This window comes from Amia ocellicauda, chromosome 22, assembly GCF_036373705.1.
Source record: "Amia ocellicauda isolate fAmiCal2 chromosome 22, fAmiCal2.hap1, whole genome shotgun sequence".
Taxonomy (NCBI): Eukaryota; Metazoa; Chordata; class Actinopteri; order Amiiformes; family Amiidae; genus Amia; species Amia ocellicauda.
In genome coordinates, this window is record NC_089871.1 from 15,156,477 (window position 1) to 15,176,926 (window position 20,450).

The 20,450-nt window shown below is 41.2% G+C and overlaps 1 protein-coding gene across 2 annotated transcripts; it reads right to left on the bottom strand.

The window, feature by feature from the left end:
- Positions 1-3,574: 3,574 nt before the first annotated feature.
- Positions 3,575-13,543, bottom strand: ccdc124 (coiled-coil domain containing 124). Of its 2 annotated transcripts, none has more exons than XM_066695410.1 (5): positions 13,419-13,543; positions 11,286-11,460; positions 7,117-7,300; positions 6,516-6,621; positions 3,575-4,593 (listed from the first exon to the last, which is right to left on the bottom strand). In XM_066695410.1, the coding sequence occupies exons 2-5, from the start codon at positions 11,442-11,444 to the stop codon at positions 4,389-4,391; spliced, it is 654 nt and encodes a 217-aa protein (XP_066551507.1). In that variant the 5' UTR covers positions 11,445-11,460; positions 13,419-13,543; the 3' UTR covers positions 3,575-4,388. The 2 variants fall into 2 exon arrangements, with proteins under 2 accessions (XP_066551507.1, XP_066551506.1); XM_066695409.1 differs by lacking the exon at positions 13,419-13,543 and adding an exon at positions 12,477-12,671.
- Between the last annotated feature and the right edge of the window lie 6,907 nt (positions 13,544-20,450).

A 20,450-nucleotide genomic window follows, 5' to 3' on the forward strand; every position in this document is an offset into this window, starting at 1 on the left:
GTATTAACACAGCATGCCACGTCAGAAGGAGGATTATAGCCTAGATTATAACCTGTGAATCCATGTTCTCAGCTGATGCCAAAATATGTGAGCCACATTAATGATGGAAAAGGTCACCACTTCATAGTAGATTTTCATACCAGCTTCTCTCCTGGGGCAGCCAATGTATTCTGATACATATCTTCTGGGCAGAACAACATGATTAAGAAGAGTATAACCCAGCAATGAAGGGGAAAACACAAAAACAAAAAATGCCTCTATCAGACATTGGGGGAAAAAAAGAAACTGTCTCATTTAAAGAAAGAAAACTTTTATTTTGCACTTCAGTGACCTCTCCCTCGGCAATGAAGTCCTTCTCAAAGAAGAAAGACACAACTAATTGTCCCTCTCTGTTTTCCAGCCCTCCTGAAAGTCTCTTTCAAGATCCGGTTGAAAAGAAAATGGAGAAATCCCCTCCCCTGCCACCACACAAGTTTTCCAAAATTAGCTGAACTGTCCACTCAACCTGGGTGACACAAGGAAGGAAACCACAGAACTCAAGAAGTACTTTTTCATTCTAAAACAATGTAAAACCTCGGTCTCAAAACCAAAAGAAAAGCTTGCTAAATATTAACATCACCGGGCCAGTGTTGACAAAAAAAAAAAAGTATAAATTTTACTTTCATCTAGAGACATAACACAGAAAAATTGTCAAGTGTCTTCCTCAAAAGATGTGTGAAAATAAGGTTAATCATGTTTTACATCACTGGCAAGCAAGTCTCTCTCTTATTTCCCCTTCACTTTCAAATCAAAGTGCCGCTCCTGCAATCCTTCCCCAGGCTTTCACTTCAAGCTCTTGAGGATTTGTCCCCAGCAGAAATGCCATTTTAATAGCTGGCTGGTGTAACTCTTCAGAAAATAACCTGCGAGGTTTAAATATAGATGCCTATCACTGTGTCAACGTATCTGACCCACAGATCAGAGCTTGTCTAGGCAAGGAAAAAAAATAAAAAATCTAAATCCAATCCTGTGGGCATGCTAAATGATTTTCCACATCGCAGCCATTTATAGAGAAACACTTGCAAGTTTGTCCTCAATTCATTTTTCAGCCTCGTCATTTTTTTATTTTTTTACCTGTCCTTGTTTGTTAATCTCCCAGGGAATCTACAGTCATCTGTGTCTGGCACACGGCTGTGTAGATACGCAAGATTACATGAGTTTATGCAGTAGGTCTCCGTCTCCCTCTGACACTTATCTGCTGGCTATATACCGTTTGGAGACTTGATCTTCAAAGAAGGTGAATGGAGGAACAGGATTGATCATAATCTAAATGCAAAAGGGACATTACTTTGAAACTATATTACACCCATGTATTACCTTAATTGTTGGTGCTCACAAAAAAAACAAAACTGGATACTTTTGTTAATAGGTATTCTGTCAGAAGCTCTGGTAACGATTCCTTCAAAAAAAAAAAAAAATGTTCCAGTTGTCCGAAGTACTTGTCGGTTTCTGAAATCAATGTCAAATGTGATTTTCTAATAAAATAGCACAGGAAAAAAAAAAAAAAAAAATCTATATCAGAAAGGAAGGGAGGCCATCTGGACCAACTTATTTGATAAATCGCGGGTAGCATACTGATTTTCACCTCGCTTTATGAATGTCACTGGTATCCACATCCCTCTGCAAATATGTAAGACTAAGACTTTAGCAATCCGTGTTTTTAAAAACCTCCATCTCCTTCTCACACCAGCCCATTTCAGCAATTATTTTTGATCATAAAAACAAACACCCATCCAGTAATAAGTACCCTTCCGGATTTTATATCATTATTTCTTCGCATTTATTTCTGTGCACATCGGTGTGCCTTCAGACAAGAACAGGTGTACTCCACAGTGCAGAACGGGCAGCGATACACAACTGTATTACATCGGTAGGTTTTTAGTCCTAACACTAAAGAATGCCAATATTTCAAGTAAGGCCCATACAAATGTACACACAGTTTAGTTAAGTCAGGGGAAAATCAACCCCAACCTTAATGGAAGCTTCAGTTTACTGGGGAATCTAACCCTTGCCCAGAATAAAACATATCTGGGATTTTCAATGTATTGATTTTCTTTTTAAATATGCATATTTTTACTTAATACACATACACCAACACCAACATTTCAACAAGGCCTGCACAATTCGATGCCCAATCAAATTCAGTCGGTAGGAAAACAACCCTAACTTTCTCAAGATGCTGTCTAATGTAATCCTGCCAAAACTTAGATTGGGTAAATAGTTCTAATTTTTGTATTGTATAATCTTACTTAAAGAATTTAAGTTAATACTAATTAGCTAATAGTTCTTACTTTAGTTAGTACTACCTCATTAGCCCAAACGCTAAATAATACTAAGAATCTTTATGCAGAAATGCATTATGCGATACTACACTGTAGTTCAGAAACCAAAATGTTGCCCAACGCTCATTAAAACATACCACTGTCAAATGTTGTATTTGTTACACAAATCTGTACATCAGTATAGGTTTAGTTTTCCCCACTGAAAGTCAAGCTCTATCAGAGTTTATTTAACACAAATAACACAAATTGTTGTTTTGTAGGTGTTAATTAGGCTTGAAAAGGTTGGGAAACAGCTTGGGCCCATTTCATAAACCCTCCTTCATGTAAATGGAGAGAAAGAGGGAGGGAGAGAACAAAAAAGATATACAGATATGCAGATATGGGAACTAAAAGGTCTATTTTTTGTGCAATGGGAAGTGTAGGTAAAAAATAAAAAATAAAAAATGAAATGCCCATCCTGGGGGAAAAAAAAAGACCAACAGATCAAAACCTTAAATGGTGAAACTGTAATGAAAGGCTTTCATAGACATGGGGGAAAAATGGCTTCAGAGTTCCCAATAATCCATCCCTTTTTATTTTCTTCTCAGGGGACAAAGAGTGAGGAAGGCAGACCAAGCATTTAACGGGTTAAATGAGTTACAGAAGCTGTGAGTGATAGAAGTCAATCCATCACAGAAGAGAGAAAAAAATCAGCTGAGGTAATAAACAGGGCTCCATTTTCAGCCTTTTGTTATTGATTGAGCTGCCCGCTTTTTAACATATTGCGAGCCGACGCCGTTTCTCAATTAAACGGAAGAACAAGTTATTAACTGGATTTTGATCATTCCTGCTCTGTACGGCTAATGCGCAGAAAGGAATCTAGCCTCTTCATGTGTAAACTGAAATTTACTGATCAGCTCCTAATCCCTATTAGTTGGCGCCTTATGGATTCCTTAATTCCACTAAACTCTCCACCAAATGAGATTTCTATGTTATGGAGAGAGAATGAGGGATTCTGGGTTTTATTCTATAGGTACTACATCTGTACACCTCAAGCAAGAAGCCAACTGGATACCATTTCAAAGGAATAAAGAGGTTCATCCTGCGAATGGATCCCATCAGAAGTTATCAGAGCTTCAGGACTTTCTCATTTTGGCAGCAACTTTGCGTTCCTACTTCTTCAGACAAAACGACCAAGCAGGAAGCCAGACACCTGGAACTGGAACATATAGGAGTCCCACCACATAGTCCCAGTAACATAGAAAAAAAGGTACTCAACCAGATTTCAATTTTATTTTCCACCAGCACCCAAAAAACCGACTACATACATTCCCAGCACACTTACGCACCAAGCGGCTTTCCTCACACACGATTGGCAGATCATAAACACTACTGATGTGCAATAATTAAGCCCGCACTTGTGCCACGCTGGGTCACGAACAGATTGTTATCAGACCGAAAACAGAGATATCTGAACTCCAGGGATCGCTCCTCTGGCTTGCAAAGATCCTCTGGGGCTAATGGGCAGAAGTCTGGGGAGATGGGGCAGGGCGTCATCTTCCCTAATGTCTGGAATTCCCTTCTGCACTCCACGATATAACCCCCACGTCTGCTAGAGAGCCTGAAATCGGTCTTTTCTTCTTTTTCACATCATGATAAATTGCGATTTCTTCCCCTGTGATTTGTAGTTGATCCAAGTTCAATGCGTCTGCTACGATGCGGGATAAGTGCCTATAAATCTGCCAGACAGGGATGCTGGATTGTGATAGAAATAGCGCCATATACCTGGGAGAAATTGATGTCTGGCCCAGGTTGAGAGCTCTGGAAGGGGGGGGGGGGGGGGGGTTGGACTGGAACGAGACAGAGAGAGAGACTGTGTCCTTCCTAGTTTGGCATGCATTGGACAAATTGAGCCAATGGTTCGAGAAGAAAGGAGGAACGCAGGAGTTTGAGGGAAGGAGAGAGACAGAAAGAGGGAGCTTCAGTATCCTTGGTAGAGGGTGCTACTTTTTCTGGGGCGTCTCTCCCTCGAGGAACCGGTGGGTGTGAGGCGTCGGGCTGTCGGCCAGAGATGTCAGTTTGCTCTCTCTACTTGGCGGCGTTGTACGTGGAGAAGCGCTGGTTCAGGGGGTTGTCTGGGGACTTCATCCATTCCTTCTTGAGCTGCTGCTTGAGCTGGGAGAGCCGCATGTTGGGGTTCTCCTTCTTGAGCCGGGGCATGTGCAGTTCCTCGAAGGTGGCGAATGCCGCTTTCATCCTGCGCTCGGGGTGCCGGTCAAGCTCGTTCTCCGTACTGGGAGAGACACGACGGGGGGGAGAAGGGGGGAAAGGTCAGAGGAGACGGTGAAGAGGAGTGAGAGAAAGAGCAACCTGAGACAGACACTACAAAATGCTGACCTTTATTGCTCTGATCTAGGCTGGGACACAGATGTTGATCAATAGAAAAGGGACAAGGCTAGACAGTCTGGCCCACTTGTGTGTGTATATTTATATACTACAGGGAACATACCATGCAGTTATAAAAGAGGCTAGTCCTGGGTCAGAAAGTTTCCAGTCAACTAAAATCTGAGATAATACAACATTTGGTTATCTGGGGGAAAAGGTTTCATTACATTAAATGGTACCTGTAGTGATCGTACATGTATAGCCAATTCAATAGATCAGGTGTTCCCGATGCATATTCAACCAATAACAGCCTACTTTTAACTAACAAAGCTGTTCAAACTCCAAAATTGGGGCATCAATTACAAAATATTCCTTTATTACTTTGTTTTTACGTTAACCTGGTGTTCTGCTATCGATAGTGCCCCTTATAGGCTTTTTCTCAATATAAAGTGCAAGTAAATTATTAATAAATTGAAACAGAGCCTATGTAGCTACCTGAAAACATAAGTATATGTAGCTCATTGCTGTTTACTTTAGCTCTCAATACAAAAAGACAAGATGTAATGAATAAATAAAGTGAACAGCAGCACAGTCAATGAATAATACCTAAAATAATAGTGCACTTTTTTTTTCTAGCTAACCTTGCTATGCCATGCATGGCTGCAAGAAGGCATCACATATGATAGGTTTGTTTCGAACACTCAGACATGAGAGTGGAAAGACAGAATGTCTGAAGAGGAGCACCAAAGGCGCTACAACCTAGGCCAGGGGTATGGGGGGACCCTTTGGGGTCCACACCCGAAGCCCTGGTGGAGATTCCAAGGGGGCTTTGCCACACATTTCTGTCTATTTCGCTTAATTCTGCGGATGATGCTGTTAAATTCAGTATTTGTAATACTCCTTTTACACAAGTAATTACGGCATGTTCTATGTTCAGTATTCTAATACTCCATGTATACGTGTAATTACGGTATATCCAGTTTTAATTGTGCAGTGTTGTCGTTTTGAGGGAGACGCAAAGCGGTTACTGTTTTGAGAACGAGTAATACGTGGTGAAAATACGGACTCATGTCGCCGGTCTCAGAACCAATAAGGACGTAACTTCGGGGGAGGACTGTGCATGAAATCCACTCTCTGCATCGCTGTGACTGTGCCTACAGCACTCTTCACATACCGGTATACATACACATACACATTAAATATTCTCGGACCTCATCAACCCCCATTCCAATTTTTTTAATCAGTTGCCAAATTTACTGCAAGTGATTAAGTGCTTCATAAATGCATAAATATTGAGATGTTTTATTTCACGTGTAATGAATATACATTCAGCCAAAACTGTTAGAGTTCGACTTGCATCCCAACACTGCAGCTCTGCATCGGGCTGTCCTGCTCACACTGAGACTGACATCAGAGCCACGCGCAGTGGAGCCTATTGAGCGACAGAGTGAGGGGCAGGAGGCGGGATCTCAACTCCCAGGCTGGGAGAGGGACGTGTGATATTGTCAATCTTCCATATTCCGAGCCTGGATTGGCTCTGCTCAATGTTTTAATCAATCGGGTTAATACAGGCAAGTGTATAGAACTTCAGCCCTATTTTTGCATATGTTGGCGTTACAATATGTACCAGTGTACTCTAATGTCAAAATGTGTACATGCTGGTTGGCAGGTCTGCATTGGGTTATGCGTGCTTTGTGGAGAATACCAGGACGATCAAAAGTAATCAATCTGGGTTAAATGTCTAGCACCTTTGTTGTTTTTGATTACAGGTATGCTTTAAATAGAGTGAGGAAATATGTTATCCCTGGGCATCCAATCCTCAATATCTACCTGAGCACGGCGATGGCATCCTCAATAGTCCTGGCCTCTATGGCGTCGGTGTCGGCACGGTTCATGTTCTCCTCCAGCGGGGTGTCCAGATGGGTCACGATTTTCTCTGGAGGAACAAAAGGAGCCGGTTGAGAGGTCGAAGCCTGTGTCTCAGTTCTTCTAGCACCTACTCTGTGGCTTGAACAACTGGAGAACGAGTAAAGACTATCCAAGGAAAGCCAATCCGATTACAGGTGACGAACGTTACTGCCAGTTAGAGACGTCACTGAATTCAATGGGCCTGCGGCCATGAAGTTCTAGGATGGGAACGACAGTCCAACCTTATCAGATGCAATGATTTTCTTAAGTGCAATGCATACGCAGTGGAGACAATGATCCCCATCTGAAGTGCTACATCACAAAGCCAAACACTGTTCTAAAAAAGCCCAAAACATAAACCCTTACAAACTAGTGTACTTATGGGCACGAATAACCATTTGATACAGAACTAGAATAGACCTCCTTGACATTCATGGGCCAAACATGTAAAATAATTATTACAAGAACTTGTTATGTTGTGCTCCAGTATGCATGCTGGACAAAAACCTATTTTTTTTTCCACCTTTCTCCTTGGGGGGAGTCTGGTGCTCTTTACGAAGGGTGTCTTCAATCTGCGCCCGGGTTACTTTGCCCACCGGGGCCTCAGTCTTGGCTTTCCCCTTGAGCCTGGCATCTTCCTCCTCTAGGAGCCGCTGATTTTCCTTCTTCCGCTCCAAGGCCTCCAGTCGCCGTTTCTCCTTCTCATCCTGCAGGGAGATGGAGAGAGAAGCTGGGGTTAAAACAAACAGGAGATGGCTATGGACAAAGGATGCCAAAAGTCAGAGCCCCCTTTTATTTGCACATCGGACACTAATGGTTCCTGTATTCAGTCAGGGTGTGCTGCTGCACATTGTCTCGTCCTTCGTGTTCTCCGGACTCTGTGTTCTTTTCTTCGGGAATCAGTGCAGAGGACACGGGCACTGGAAAATGCATTAACTGATAAGCTAAATCCAAACCCTTGCTCCCGAGTCACTCGTCTTTGTGTGGGTAATTATCTGCGAGCCGGGGGCGGGCCGAGCAGTGGAATCTGCATTGTCTATTGATGAGGCGAGTGGGATTGGGTGGCAGCGGCGAGTGTAACCGGAACTCGAGCACAGGGTGTGATTTAACATTTTAACACGGTCACTTAACTAACAGGGCTGGCAAAGCCTACTACACTGTTGCCACTCACCCGGTGGGACCAGAGCTTCAATAATTCACAGGCAGAAGTGAGAGCTGCAGGAAGTCAGAGGAACAACACCGGAAACCTGATAAGAGCTGCCCTGGGGCATGAGTTAAAGAGGCGAGAGAAGTATGGGAGGTGAAAGAATGAAAGGCCACTGCAGGTGATCACAAGCATGGCCGAGGACAAAGGTTGCCATTGGTGCCTCTTCTTTCATGTTTCCAGATAACAACAAAACTGGGACCCAGGAAATTCATGATTTTGCATCATTCCTCACTTTCCCTGTTTTTTAAAATAATTTTTCAAACAACAAACACTATAGATTGGGGCAGTACATTTGGTGTCAGTGTCATGAATGTAATTACTATGGAAATAGGTTAAACAGTCCACTGTGGAAATGAGGGTGGGATGCCATGTCACTCACAGGCCGTTGTTACTGAATGACCTATATTGCTGTACAAAGCAGTTCAGTCTTCACTTAAAATTGCACAGCAGAAATCCAGGCATACAAATGTGACACTGAAAAAAAAAAAAGTTTTATTTAATGCAATATCAATGCTCTAAATTAGTCTCTTGTGTTTAAGATTTGAGGATTAATAGTTTTAAGGAATAAATATTGGGTAACCTACATCTAAATGTGTTTTTAGTAATTTAGATTTAAAATAAATGTTACCGTGACACTCAGCCATGACACAATTATTTTGGTTTTCTCTGTGGCCATTTGTGAATTTCATTGATAAATGCAGTGAATTTGTCCTGGACCCTGTACTCATTATCCACTGTCTAATGTGCTCACATGTAGTATCTTAACGGCAAGAAAATTTGTTCTTTAGAAACGTATGTCTGCTTCAACGTCCAATTTTAACTTAAGTGAAATGAGGTCAAGTCGGATATTGAAGCAAACATAAAATGTTGGCATGCTGCAGGAATTGTCCTCACTGGAACAGCTGCTGTGGCATGGCAGGAGTGTGTGTGTGAGTGTCGCTGGGATGCCTTCTGGTTACAGGTGCTTGTGGCGGGTCACACAGTCAGGCAGTGGGGCATTTCTCTGGCACGGTGCCCATTGCTGGGCAAACACGGCCACAGCCGGGTCAGGGTGCCTACTCACATCCTTAGCACAGACCGTCCACAATGCACTGTGATAAACTATGTAATCTACATCACTGTGAATCATGACTTTCACTCTCGCCCAGAATGACTGTACTGAGCCTCGTGCTACGAGGGAAGGCTTATTCAACTCCCTGCATTCAACATCTCCTCTATAAAAGTACAAAGGTTATTTAAAGGTAATGTAATGTGTATACTACAGCAAACCTGCACGTAGAGATTATTCATTACAGAGTAACAATATACTTAAGCCACTGAAACAAAATACTAGAGAACACTGCCAGCAGTATCTAACTTACTGTATGGAAGCCATGAGAATTGTGTCTCATTTTTTCCACAGTTGGACCTATGATTTACCGAAGACCTTGGCATCCCCAGACAGATGTACATCCTTCAAAATATGCAACATACTCCGATGAGAAGGTCAGTGCCTGAGTACAACTGGTGCCCAGTATTTTCACCACCTTCTTGTAACCCCCCAAGAAACTGCAAACGTGTGCATTGTACGTTCATGCTTAATTTCAGGTTATACAAGTGGAAGACTCTTGTAGAAACTGTACGCCTTAAGAAGCAATGCCATTTCAGCATTTCTACATCATAAATCATTAAGCTGCAGAATGTGAAACAGTTAATAAAAGAAATAAACAGCACAGGATCATAAAAAATTGAGTAACAATCAAAGCAGTAATTGCTGAGCTGTAAAATTCTTCCAGAACTTGTAGAGACATCTTGTACATTGCACCCTAAAGAGCATGGCTTTGTCATGTGCAATTTGGATGAATGTTCTGGCTCTGCTCTTTAGAAGCAGAATGCAGCCATTGCACCGGGGATGGGCGAATGCAGCAATGATACCCACACAATACATTTGCTGTCTAAGAGATTGTCAGGCCTACTACTGCCATCATGTGTTCAGTGCCTTCCATGACCAGTTCAAACAAAGCAGATATTACTCACTGACAAAGGTACCCATTATGTCATGTGCTTTTATTGCTGTTGCTTCTGGTTTCATAGCATTATGCATGTATTCGGGGATTTCCTTTGTTGTTGCTTCTATGCAGATTATATATTATGCAGGTTAAGTATTATAGCAAACAATGTCTCTGGGAAAACTGGCAAGGGGTTGCATGTCAATCCTATTTCATTATTTCATGAGCTTTTTAAGCAATTCTTATTCGGTTCCCCGTCACACATCCACACAAACTGTTTTGTGGACATGGCACACATTTATATAAGCAGAGTGAACTAAACGAAACAGAATAAACATTAAATTGATATTGCTCTATTAAGCAGAGTTTCTGCTTTTTGTCCAACAAACTAAAAACATGTCCACAATTCAGTAAACCCAGGCACTTTGCTTTGGTCACGTAACATAAATATGAAAATGACTAATGCTGCACGTTGATTGACATGCCCATCAAAGGGCACAGCGCGGCACTTCATTTAAATGCAAATCGACAAACACCAAGTCAAACGCAGCAGGCTGTATTTCAGATGCATAAATGGCCAATTACAAAAATCCATAACTCAGGGTGTCATTATAACATTTCCCACTGCAAACTCTTTCTCCACTCTCGCAACAGAGATGGAGTGAAACAGCACAATCGCAGCTGTTTATAGGCTTCTTGCACAAGCATGGCCTAAGAACATGTACAAGGCAGATGGACCGAGAATAAATAACACCGGCTGCATCTTTGTAAGGGCATTAGAGCACTGCTGCTGTGCCACATTAAATATTTTGTCCTGTAATTTGGTTGACAGAGAATTAAGAGTTTCACAATTGTTCCTCTAGTTACTTAAAATATGGGCACTATGAACATTTAAATTAAACATTTCTTAGAACAAAATCTTACATATATATAACATATAGATAGAGAGTGTTTGAAAGAGTGTGAGTGTAAGTTAGTGAGGGAGAGTGAGAGAGAGTGAGTCAGTCACACATTTAACAGCTACCTCCAAAGAATGAGAACTTGTCCAGAAATGGCCTGACAAGACACTAGTACATCAGTCTTTTTCTTCAGTTCTGTCAATATGGAATATCTGGGCCTACATCACAAATAAGATGTCTGACATCTGCTCAGGGAAGAAGAACAAGCGTAGGTGGGATTTGCAGGCTCATAATGGCCCCTCCATAGCTTCAGCGACCATGCATATCATACTGGTTATTATAAAACAATAAAGTATCATGCCAGTTGGGTTTTTCTCCAATGACACTGCATTCCCACTCCACAGAGATTGCTCACCCACTCCCTTTGGTAAACATTCAGCAGACTCATTAAAACAGTGAGAACAAGCTTGTGTCTCACTCAGCAGTACATTTAAATTCTCCCTGACAATCAGCAGCACTGGGATATACCAGTGCCTGCCCAAAGCACCAGGGAATACGACCCGAGAGTTTCCTCAGGTAGTAGCAATAACCTTCTTACCTTCCTTTGCTCCTTCTTCAGGACATGTTTGTCATCTTCCTTCCACAAGGCATCCTCCTGCTCCTGCTTCTTGCGGGCGTCTGCCTGGGCCTTGGCATCGGCTTTGCGCGCCCGCGCCACCACCGACTTGGAGTTCTCGCCCTGGAACTTCTTCGGCATTCCTCCGGAAGCTTCCCTGCAGCCGGGAGAGAGTGTTTGATCTCACACGGCACAGCCAGACAGACAGCCCGGACCCTACACACCGCCACATCACACCAGTAAGATCCCGACCCCATTGTTAGCCCCAACGAAAACCAGAACCCCAGGCCAGAATGGGATGCTTCGCCCGTCCTCAAACTACACACGTCGAAGTTCACTCCATATAAATGTGACTGTAATCCGAATGGAAGTCTTAGCCCTAGCCCAAAGCTAATGTAATGTATTGTTTCCTTTCTAAAACAACGCCATAGACATTTACATTACTTCTTTTGAGTGGTTATTCGATTGATATGTTGCCAGCAGCCCCCTGGAGATGAATGTCTGATTCCTGGAGGGTTGTCAGCATTAGTATTCAGACCATAGTAGAAATCTTGCTTTAAACGAAGTGTGGGTTCATGTGTTACACTACACACATACAAGAGTGTTACAATTGTATCTGTTGGTACTGGAGATATCCTTTGTGTTCAGTATCATGTGACCAAACAGTGGTTCAGACAGTTAATCTGTAACCTTAGATGTTACTTATATATAACCCCACCCCCCAATATTTAAGCTTATATGTGATTGCGTTTATAGTATAGTATTTTAAGTGAAATGGGGACGATTTTAAAATACATTTGATATATTATGCGGTGTCAACACTTTTTACTTTGGGTACCACTTTCCTGCTCTCGCAGTCCACTACGGCTACAGATTGCAATTAATGTAACAACATATTAGGATATTTATATTTCTAAGGCAACAAAACAACACCACCACCACGTCCGGAGAATCAGAACAGGTATCCATCATGATTATATCCTCATATTTCTCGGTCGATCTCTCGTTTATAAAAAAACAAATTGAATTTAAATAAAAATAAGACTGACTTATGATGACTACAAACAAAACATGTACATGAATAAGAATGATTTATCAATTGCACACAAAAAATACGTTCATTCTTATTTCAGCTTTATAAAATATATATTTTTGGATTGCACGGCTTCCTACCTTTCAAAGCAGCTCAGGGACTCGGATATATCATCAGACAGCTAGCTTTACAACTGCCTGAGCACACCAACACGGATTTACAAACCAAATCCCCAATTCAATATTAGACCCCTTCCAATGCAATTCAAACCTAAATAATATGTCAATAATATATATCTCAATGTTATAATATGTCTCAAAGGTATACTAAAAATAGACAGTCTGCTGTTGCTAGGGGTCCTTTCTCGCGATGGCGCTTTTTAATGACGTTTGTAGTCAATGCCCCTCAGTGTAGTATTTCAAATGGATTGCAACATATTCGTGTAAATTAGTAAATTAAATAAGTAGTATCAATTGACTATTATATATATTTTAAAAAAATGTTTGTATTAGTCTGCATTTGTTCCCATTGCATTAAGAGAGGTTGCTGATGTTGTTTCTTTCCCTTAGTAATTAGTAAGTAGTTTTATATGTATGTATGTATGTATGTATGTATGTATATATATATATATATATATATATATATATATATATATATATATATATATATATATATATATATAATATGTGGTGTAGTAGACCAAGTAGTATATGCCAAGTGAATATATAATTGGGCATGTATTGTATGCATTGCACGGTTACTAATTGTTATAGAGTACAGCAATCCTCCAGAACAATATTCCAACAGATATATATTGATATAATGTATTCATATAAATAATTATAATGTATAATGTAAATAATACATAAATAAATATGTAATTATTCCAATGGTCTAATGCTTATCAGAACATTTAAAAACTGGTTTATTTGAAGTCTACCTAGAAGTACTGTAATTTCTTATGCACCTATGCCCCTAACAAAGATGGCGGCTACCGTACACCATCACCATCACCCGCAGCCGCACTGCATGGGGAGATCCCGCTAAGACGTCACGGCACAGGCATCATGGAGTCGACTTACAAAGAAGTTGGCGAAGTTGGGGAGGCTGCAAATGCGGCAAGCCCTTCTAGTAATCACCCCGCCAGCGGCAGCAGTAAACGGCATAAAGAGCTGGAAAATGCCGCTTTGCAAACGAGCCTGAACTCCATGCGGATGGAGGAACAAGCGACCTCTGCGGCCGGGGACAAGCCGAGGCAGGAAGAGGACGAGGCGACCCCAGGCAGCCTCCCCCTCGACCCCGCTGCGGCGCCGACGCCAGTCACGGCCGAACCAGAAGAAGACGCCGAGGAAAGAGGGGAGGGGAAGGCCGGGGAAGAAGAGAGGAGCCTCACGGACCACCTCAACAAGCGGCTTCTCTCCTCCTTTCTGGAGAAACTGAACGAGAGGGACTTGGCTCTTCCCGGAATACAGAGGCTGGACTGCGCCGTGGCCGGGGAGGAGGACTCGAACCGGGCCGTGGAGGAGTGGTGAGCGGCGGGAGGACCTCCGAGCCGGAGCCCCGGACTGAGCGACGGACGCAGCTGTAGTGGTTCAAGGAAAGATAGGTGGAGGAGGATGCGGCGCGGATGGCAAAGTTGCTGGATAGATAAACATTCATCTTTTACTTTTGCATTCTGCACGGGAAACGCAACCTGGCACGTCATGATATCATTGACCGAGACTGTGCTTCACATTGGAAACACGATTAAAACGCGAATGAGCCCACAATATTTATTTCCCATCCCCTCCCCTGGAGACATCATCCTGAGATGCTATCTGCATTTTTTTTTTTTTTTATAGCCCCCGATCACACCCCCCAAAACACACACACACACTGGACTGTCACGCATGTACCATAGCAATACATTCCTGAACTGCATTGAACATAAAAAGTATATAATTATGACTAAATAAATAAAATATGAATACTTTCACCCATGATTTACTGAAAGGAGTTTTGTGTGTGTGGGTTTATGTTGGTTTGGGGTTTTTTTATGTTTAAGAACTGCAGGGCAATAGTTTTTAAAATGTAGTCTAAAGTTTATTCAGTGATGTTTTAATTTTACAAATGGCTTAAAGTGTGAGTTGTTGTGACCTGGACAGATCAAGGCTCCATCAGGGTAAGGATGATAAAATCCTGCTGGGTGCAAGCCAAGGTTGTAAATTGTTTGTGAAGTCAGATATGTAAGCAACTGCTAATCAATAACTCGATTGGAGAGGCCAAAGTGAACCTTTGTCTCAGTGTAGACTACAACCTGAGCCACACACTGTATTCAACCTGGCTCATTGTATGAACGACAGCTAGCAAATACAGTTTGTAAATGACCACTTACGTAAAACATCCATGCGCACTTTCCTTCTTGTGGACAACAACATCATGACATCATTTACAATCCATGCTGGCTATGTTTCAAAGCTCTGTCATGGCGCTCTCTCGGGTTTAAATTGAGAATCCGTCCATCTATCAATTGCTTTGCATTAATATAGCACTCAATGTATATTAAAACAATCTCTCTGGGTCCTTTAATGTAATGAAAGCTCAGCTTAAGGCCAGTCAAACACAAATAGCTGATTTTCATTGTGCACAAGGGCAGGGTGCACAAAGAGCCAATCCAGATCCTCCAAATAAAAACAACCAGCTTTTGCTTTGTCCAAATAACATGTATTTATTACCTTGTATCTGTGCCTGTTATTATCTTACCTGAGCTCCAACATGTGGTCCATATTGCCATCAATCGGGCTTGTCTTTATGTTGATTGATGTCTATAGTTTACATTTAGAAGGCCATAATAGCACTGTGTTGCTTGGGTACCTTTCTAAGGAAGACACTACTTTTGCACATCCAAATTTAATACGTTGAGTAGTGTTTGGTGGAGGGATGTGGGTTCAATCCCAGGTGGGGGACAACCCTCCAGGAATCAGACATTCATCTCCAGGGGGCTGCTGGGAACATATCATTCGAAAAACCACTCAAAGGAGTAATGTAAATGTCGATGGAATTGTTTTATAAAGGAAAAAATACATTACATTAGCTTTGGGCTAGGGCTAAGACTACCATTCGGATTACAGTCACGTTTCTATAGAGTGAACTTCGATGTGTGTAGTTTGAGGATGGGCGAAGCATCCCATTCTGGGCTGGGGTTCTGGTTCTCGTTGGGGTTAATGATGGGGTTGGGATCTTACTGGTGTGATGTGTCGGTGTGTAAGGTCCCAGGTGGGGGACATAGTGTAGCAATTGTTGCCCTGGATAAGGGTATTTGCTAATAAATATAATAATAAGCGAGCTTCTTATCTTGGCTCACATTCTAAATGACCAGAAAATGGTGTCTATTGCACATTCAGACACCCCCCCCCCTCCTCAGGGATAACTTAAGTGATTGTTAAGACCGAAACAGTCTGCCGTGTTTCATTTGTCATTCCCAGGCAGAGGGAACTGTAGCTGCTGAGGCATTCACTGAAAAATGACAATGCGGCTTCAATCACCGAGTCACACGTGACCTTGATCTGGCAGAGAATTGCACATAACAAATAGGGGTCTTTAAGTGTCCCATTAAGGGCCAGAAGAGAAATATTTTTTTATTATTATTTTTCTTGCATATATGTAAGATGTAAGGGTTGTGGATTCTTGATTTTGGATAAAGTACACAATGGTAGAATAAAGTGTGGCAGGCAGCAATTTGGGCCCCGACCCTTGTGTTTTGATATCTTTCAATATCAATAGTGTACTATAGTCAGACCTCTTGATATATCATCATAATTTGCTGGAAGATTTAACTTTCAAAATCAAATTTTAACAGGAGATTCATTATTCAAGCCCTATAAATATATATTCAATTGGCCCTCTAGAGCAGTTAAATAATATCAGGTAGAAAGATTTAAGACTCATTGGAGTGCAAATCCCAAATGTAACAAAAATAGGCGTTGATGACATCATATTAATATATTTCCATCACTGCAGTGGAAAAATGTATTATATTTCCAAATGTCGTGATCATTTTTTTATGACACATTTGAAAAAAGGGTAGATCCTAAATATAGTTGTGATGCTTTTTTTGTGTGTTTCATTGTTTGTTTTATTTTTTGGATTGTGAACCGGGTCTTGCCCCCGCAGTGCTATTTGTGCTGGGTTCGTTGCACAGTTTGTAAATGGGAGACCTTGGCCAGGTGCATGATGGGGGAAGTTGCCCTGACGCCGATGACTCACTGGTGAGATCTGCTCATTCAGGTGGTCAGAGCGGCGCTGTGATTCACACCGTGGATCATTCACAATGACAGGCCATCAGTCAAGCAGCAAAGCATGAAAGTGACTGCGGGTAATGGAAGAACTGTGTGTGTGTGTGTGTGTGTCCTTATTCCTTCACCACTGAGATATTATTTTTAAAAAAAGAATGTTTTTCTAAGAAGGTCATCCATAACCTCCAACAGTCACTTGAAAAACATCAACAAAGCAGAACACTGAAATAAAACTCCCCCGCCCCCCACCCACCCCACCCCACCCCAGCAGTACTGCATTACACTCCTATAGTAAACAAATTTGAGTAAAATACACAAGAAATTAGCAGTTGATATTGAGAAGCTGTTTAGCAGGTCATGTCACTACATGTCACTTTAGGCCATTTCTAGAGGATGTATCCCACGGTCGATGTGAAAGGAGTTTTCCGTGTCGCTAATAATGAGTAAGTAAAGGTTGTGGGATTTTCAAGTTCAATCCAGGTTCCAATCATATAAGCACATTTGTACACTTTAACATTTAAAACTCACCAAATAATGGGAGAAAGATCCGGCATCTTGTCCTTCAAAGTCACATACAGATCCTGGAACACTGAGTCTAGGTCATCTGTTAGGATTATTACATGGTAACTACAGTACTGTGCAAAAGTTTTAGGCAGGTGTGAAAACATGCTGTAAAGTAAGAATGCTTTCAAAAATAGACATGTTAATAGATTATATTTATCAGTTAACAAAATTCAAAGTGAGTGAACAGAAGAAAAATCGACATCAAATCCATCAAATCCAAAGGCACCCTTTGCCTTCAAAACAGCATCAATTCGTCTAGGTAAACTTGCACACAGTTTTTGAAGGAACTCGGCAGGTAGGTTGGCCAAACATCTTGGAGCACTAACCACAGTTCTTCTGTGGATTTAGGCAGCCTCAGTTGCTTCTCTCACTTCATGTAATCCCAGACAGACTCGATGATGTTGAGATCAGGGCTCTGTGGGGGCCATACCATCACTTCCAGGACTCCTTGTTCTTCTGTACGCTGAAGATAGTTCTTAATGACTTTCGCTGTATGTTTGGGGTTGTTTGGGATCACCTCCCTGATGGTATTGCATGATGGATAAGTATCTGCCTGTACTTCTCAGCATTGAGGAGACCATTAATTTTGATTAAATCCCCAACTCCATTTGCAGAAATGCAGCCCCAGACTTGCAAGGAACCTCCACCATGCTTCACTGTTGCCTGCAGACACTCATTCATGTACTGCTCTCCAGCCCTTCGGTGAACAAACTGCCTTCTGCTACAGACAAATATTTCATCAGTCCAGAGCACCTGCTGCCATTTTTTTGCTGATGCAGTAGAACTACCTTGTGTCTTGTTACTGTGCTCAGTCTTGCCATGGTGTATGACTTTTGACAGTAAACTGTCTTCAGCAACCTCACCTTGTTAGCTGAGTTTGGCTGTTCCTCACCCAGTTTGATAAATATAATATATTAACATGTCTATTTTTGAAAGCATTCTTACTTTACAGCTTTTTTTCTCACCTGCTTAAAACGTTTGCACAGTACTGTATATCTTACATCTACTGCTTGACATTAAATTTAGATTTTATCAACTGTCTCCAATAAAGAAACAACAGCAATTTACTGAAAGTTGATGCTTCTGAGATTTGTAATTTGTAATATATATATACACACACCATTGAGAAGTAATAGTTACGATCATTATGGTCATTAAAACATTTTCTTTTTCTTTTGGCGGTGGCACAATCACAATAATGCCTTGAGTTGCCGCAGGGAAGACAAGTCTGTTCTGTTTCCCCACTATCTTAACACAAAACAATAATTTTAGGAACTGGGTTGGTTCCCTTTCAAGATGCATGTAAAGATTTCACTTTTATGACTTGTTACGTCTGTAGAAAACCAAAGGAAAATAGCTTGTAAGAAATATTTAGATGTCTGAGCACTTCACAGCTATACAGGTATGAAAACACATGATGTAATGAAATTTTGTAGTAAATGCAATATTTTCACTTTTGTTTTGTAAAGGACACCAAAAACAGTAGCTTAATCTGTTTTATAGGTCCGATATAAGCTAGTGCAATGGGAAAGGGCTTAGTGGAGCTTAGGTGCTCCTCTTTCCCTTGGCAAACAAAACCAATATCTCTGGGCCTTGTGTTTCATTTGTGCTCGGACATCACAATGTGTCAGGGTTGCAGGTGTGCTGAGAATGATGAGCACAAGGCAGGGTTTTTTGTGTTGCCCCCTTTGATCACAAGTAAAGTCGGCTCAGACCTTTGATCCCCAAAGTAGAAGACACAGACTACGTTCACTACCCTCCTGGCTTGCGTTGCTGGGATGCTGCATGAAGCCCTTGAAAAACTGACCCCAACGAAAGATTCCCGATAACCCGAGAGACGAGAGCCTTTAATCATTCCAAAACGAATACCAGACAGGATCAAAGATCGGGAGACCCTGCCCAGGTGCACATCGTATTTCTAATAAAAACTATTTAAATCTCAGACATGATTTCAATAACTCTGATGTGGAGCTTTCAAAGGATTTTATAGAGGATAATGTTATGATTAAGGCTGCTGAATCTCAGCAATGGGGTTATGGATATCTAGGAATCATTTTAGGTTTTTTTAGAGTTATTGTTTTTATTAATTTGGTAAATGTATCTATAATCAGGCCTTCAAACTCTGTGTCCTACAATTAGCCTGAGATGCAGCATTAGAAAAGCACGTTTAGTAGCCGATTTATGTGTTTTGTCGCCAGTCTGTTAAGCAGACACCACTAAGGTCTTTTTCTTTACTCAATGCTTCTAGTCCTTTTACATAGCAAAGTTCAATATGGTTATCAGGAACAGCTAATTCTCGGATACAGATTCAAACACGCAAAGATAAAAAGTAAGAGATGAAATAACAGGAAAGAGAAGGCGATAGAAATTTCTTTCAGGTCAAGTTAACATCGCAGACATACGTCCTTCAGCAAGATAATGCACACACAGAGAGTGAGATCAAATTGATATTGAGAAAATGAAAAGCTCTACTGAAGGTTATATTGCTGAAGCAGAGAATAAGAACTACAGTATTTTGTTTCGGAGAATCGTTGTACTACATTACTATAATAGGAGAGCAAAATCACACAACTGTCCAGTACCAGCATTTTAAGAATGGAGAATTGTTTTGAGTCTGGGGTGAGAAATAAAATGTCAGCTTCAGACAGCGGGGCAGTTCTTACTATTTGAAAGTCACCCTATTCATTAAACTGATAAATTGTATCAACACTCCTGCTGTATCTTAAATGGTTTAATTTCTGAATGTTACCAGGTTATGATGGTTGCCATGGCTATAGAATCCCTTCTTTTAAAAAAAAACTATTTTCTTATAGCATTGATAGAAAATTATTTACTTCCTTAGCCATCTATAGCATAATAAAAAATCTTGGAATCGGCACATTGGTAAGACTGGGAAGTAATGTGAGAAGGTACGGCATAAGTCAACCCTCTATACCCGATGGGTTAGATTACATTTTGTTCCACTAAAACACTATTTCTGTTTGTTTTTCAGGACCAGTCCCTTGGCAGCTGGAGACTGAAGAGTCAGATTGGTGAAGGAGAAGAGATTGCCTATAAATTCACTGCCAGTAATGGAAGTAATATGTGAATCTTGTCCCTAAGAAATATATATTTTCTTTTTGGAAACGTCAGTAAAGTTGGCTGACTGAGGCACACAATAACCTAACAAAAAATGTGTTAATTTCTTAACATTAGTTTATTATCCTGGCAGGTACATTGTCCTTGATTTTTCAGTGTGGTTTTCATTTTAGTCACTATCAACCTTTATAAATAAGA

What these genes read in the sequence shown, in the direction of transcription:
- ccdc124 (XM_066695410.1), bottom strand. Translation starts at nt 11,444, where the DNA reads ATGCCGAAGAAGTTCCAGGGCGAGAACTCCAAGTCGGTGGTGGCGCGG. An exon ending in GACTCCCCCCAAGGAGAAAG is followed by an intron (nt 6,622 to 7,116) that starts GTGGAAAAAAAA and finishes TTGTTCCTCCAG; the next exon opens with AGAAAATCGTGACCCATCTG. An exon ending in GATGCCATCGCCGTGCTCAG is followed by an intron (nt 4,594 to 6,515) that starts GTAGATATTGAG and finishes TGTCTCTCCCAG; the next exon opens with TACGGAGAACGAGCTTGACC.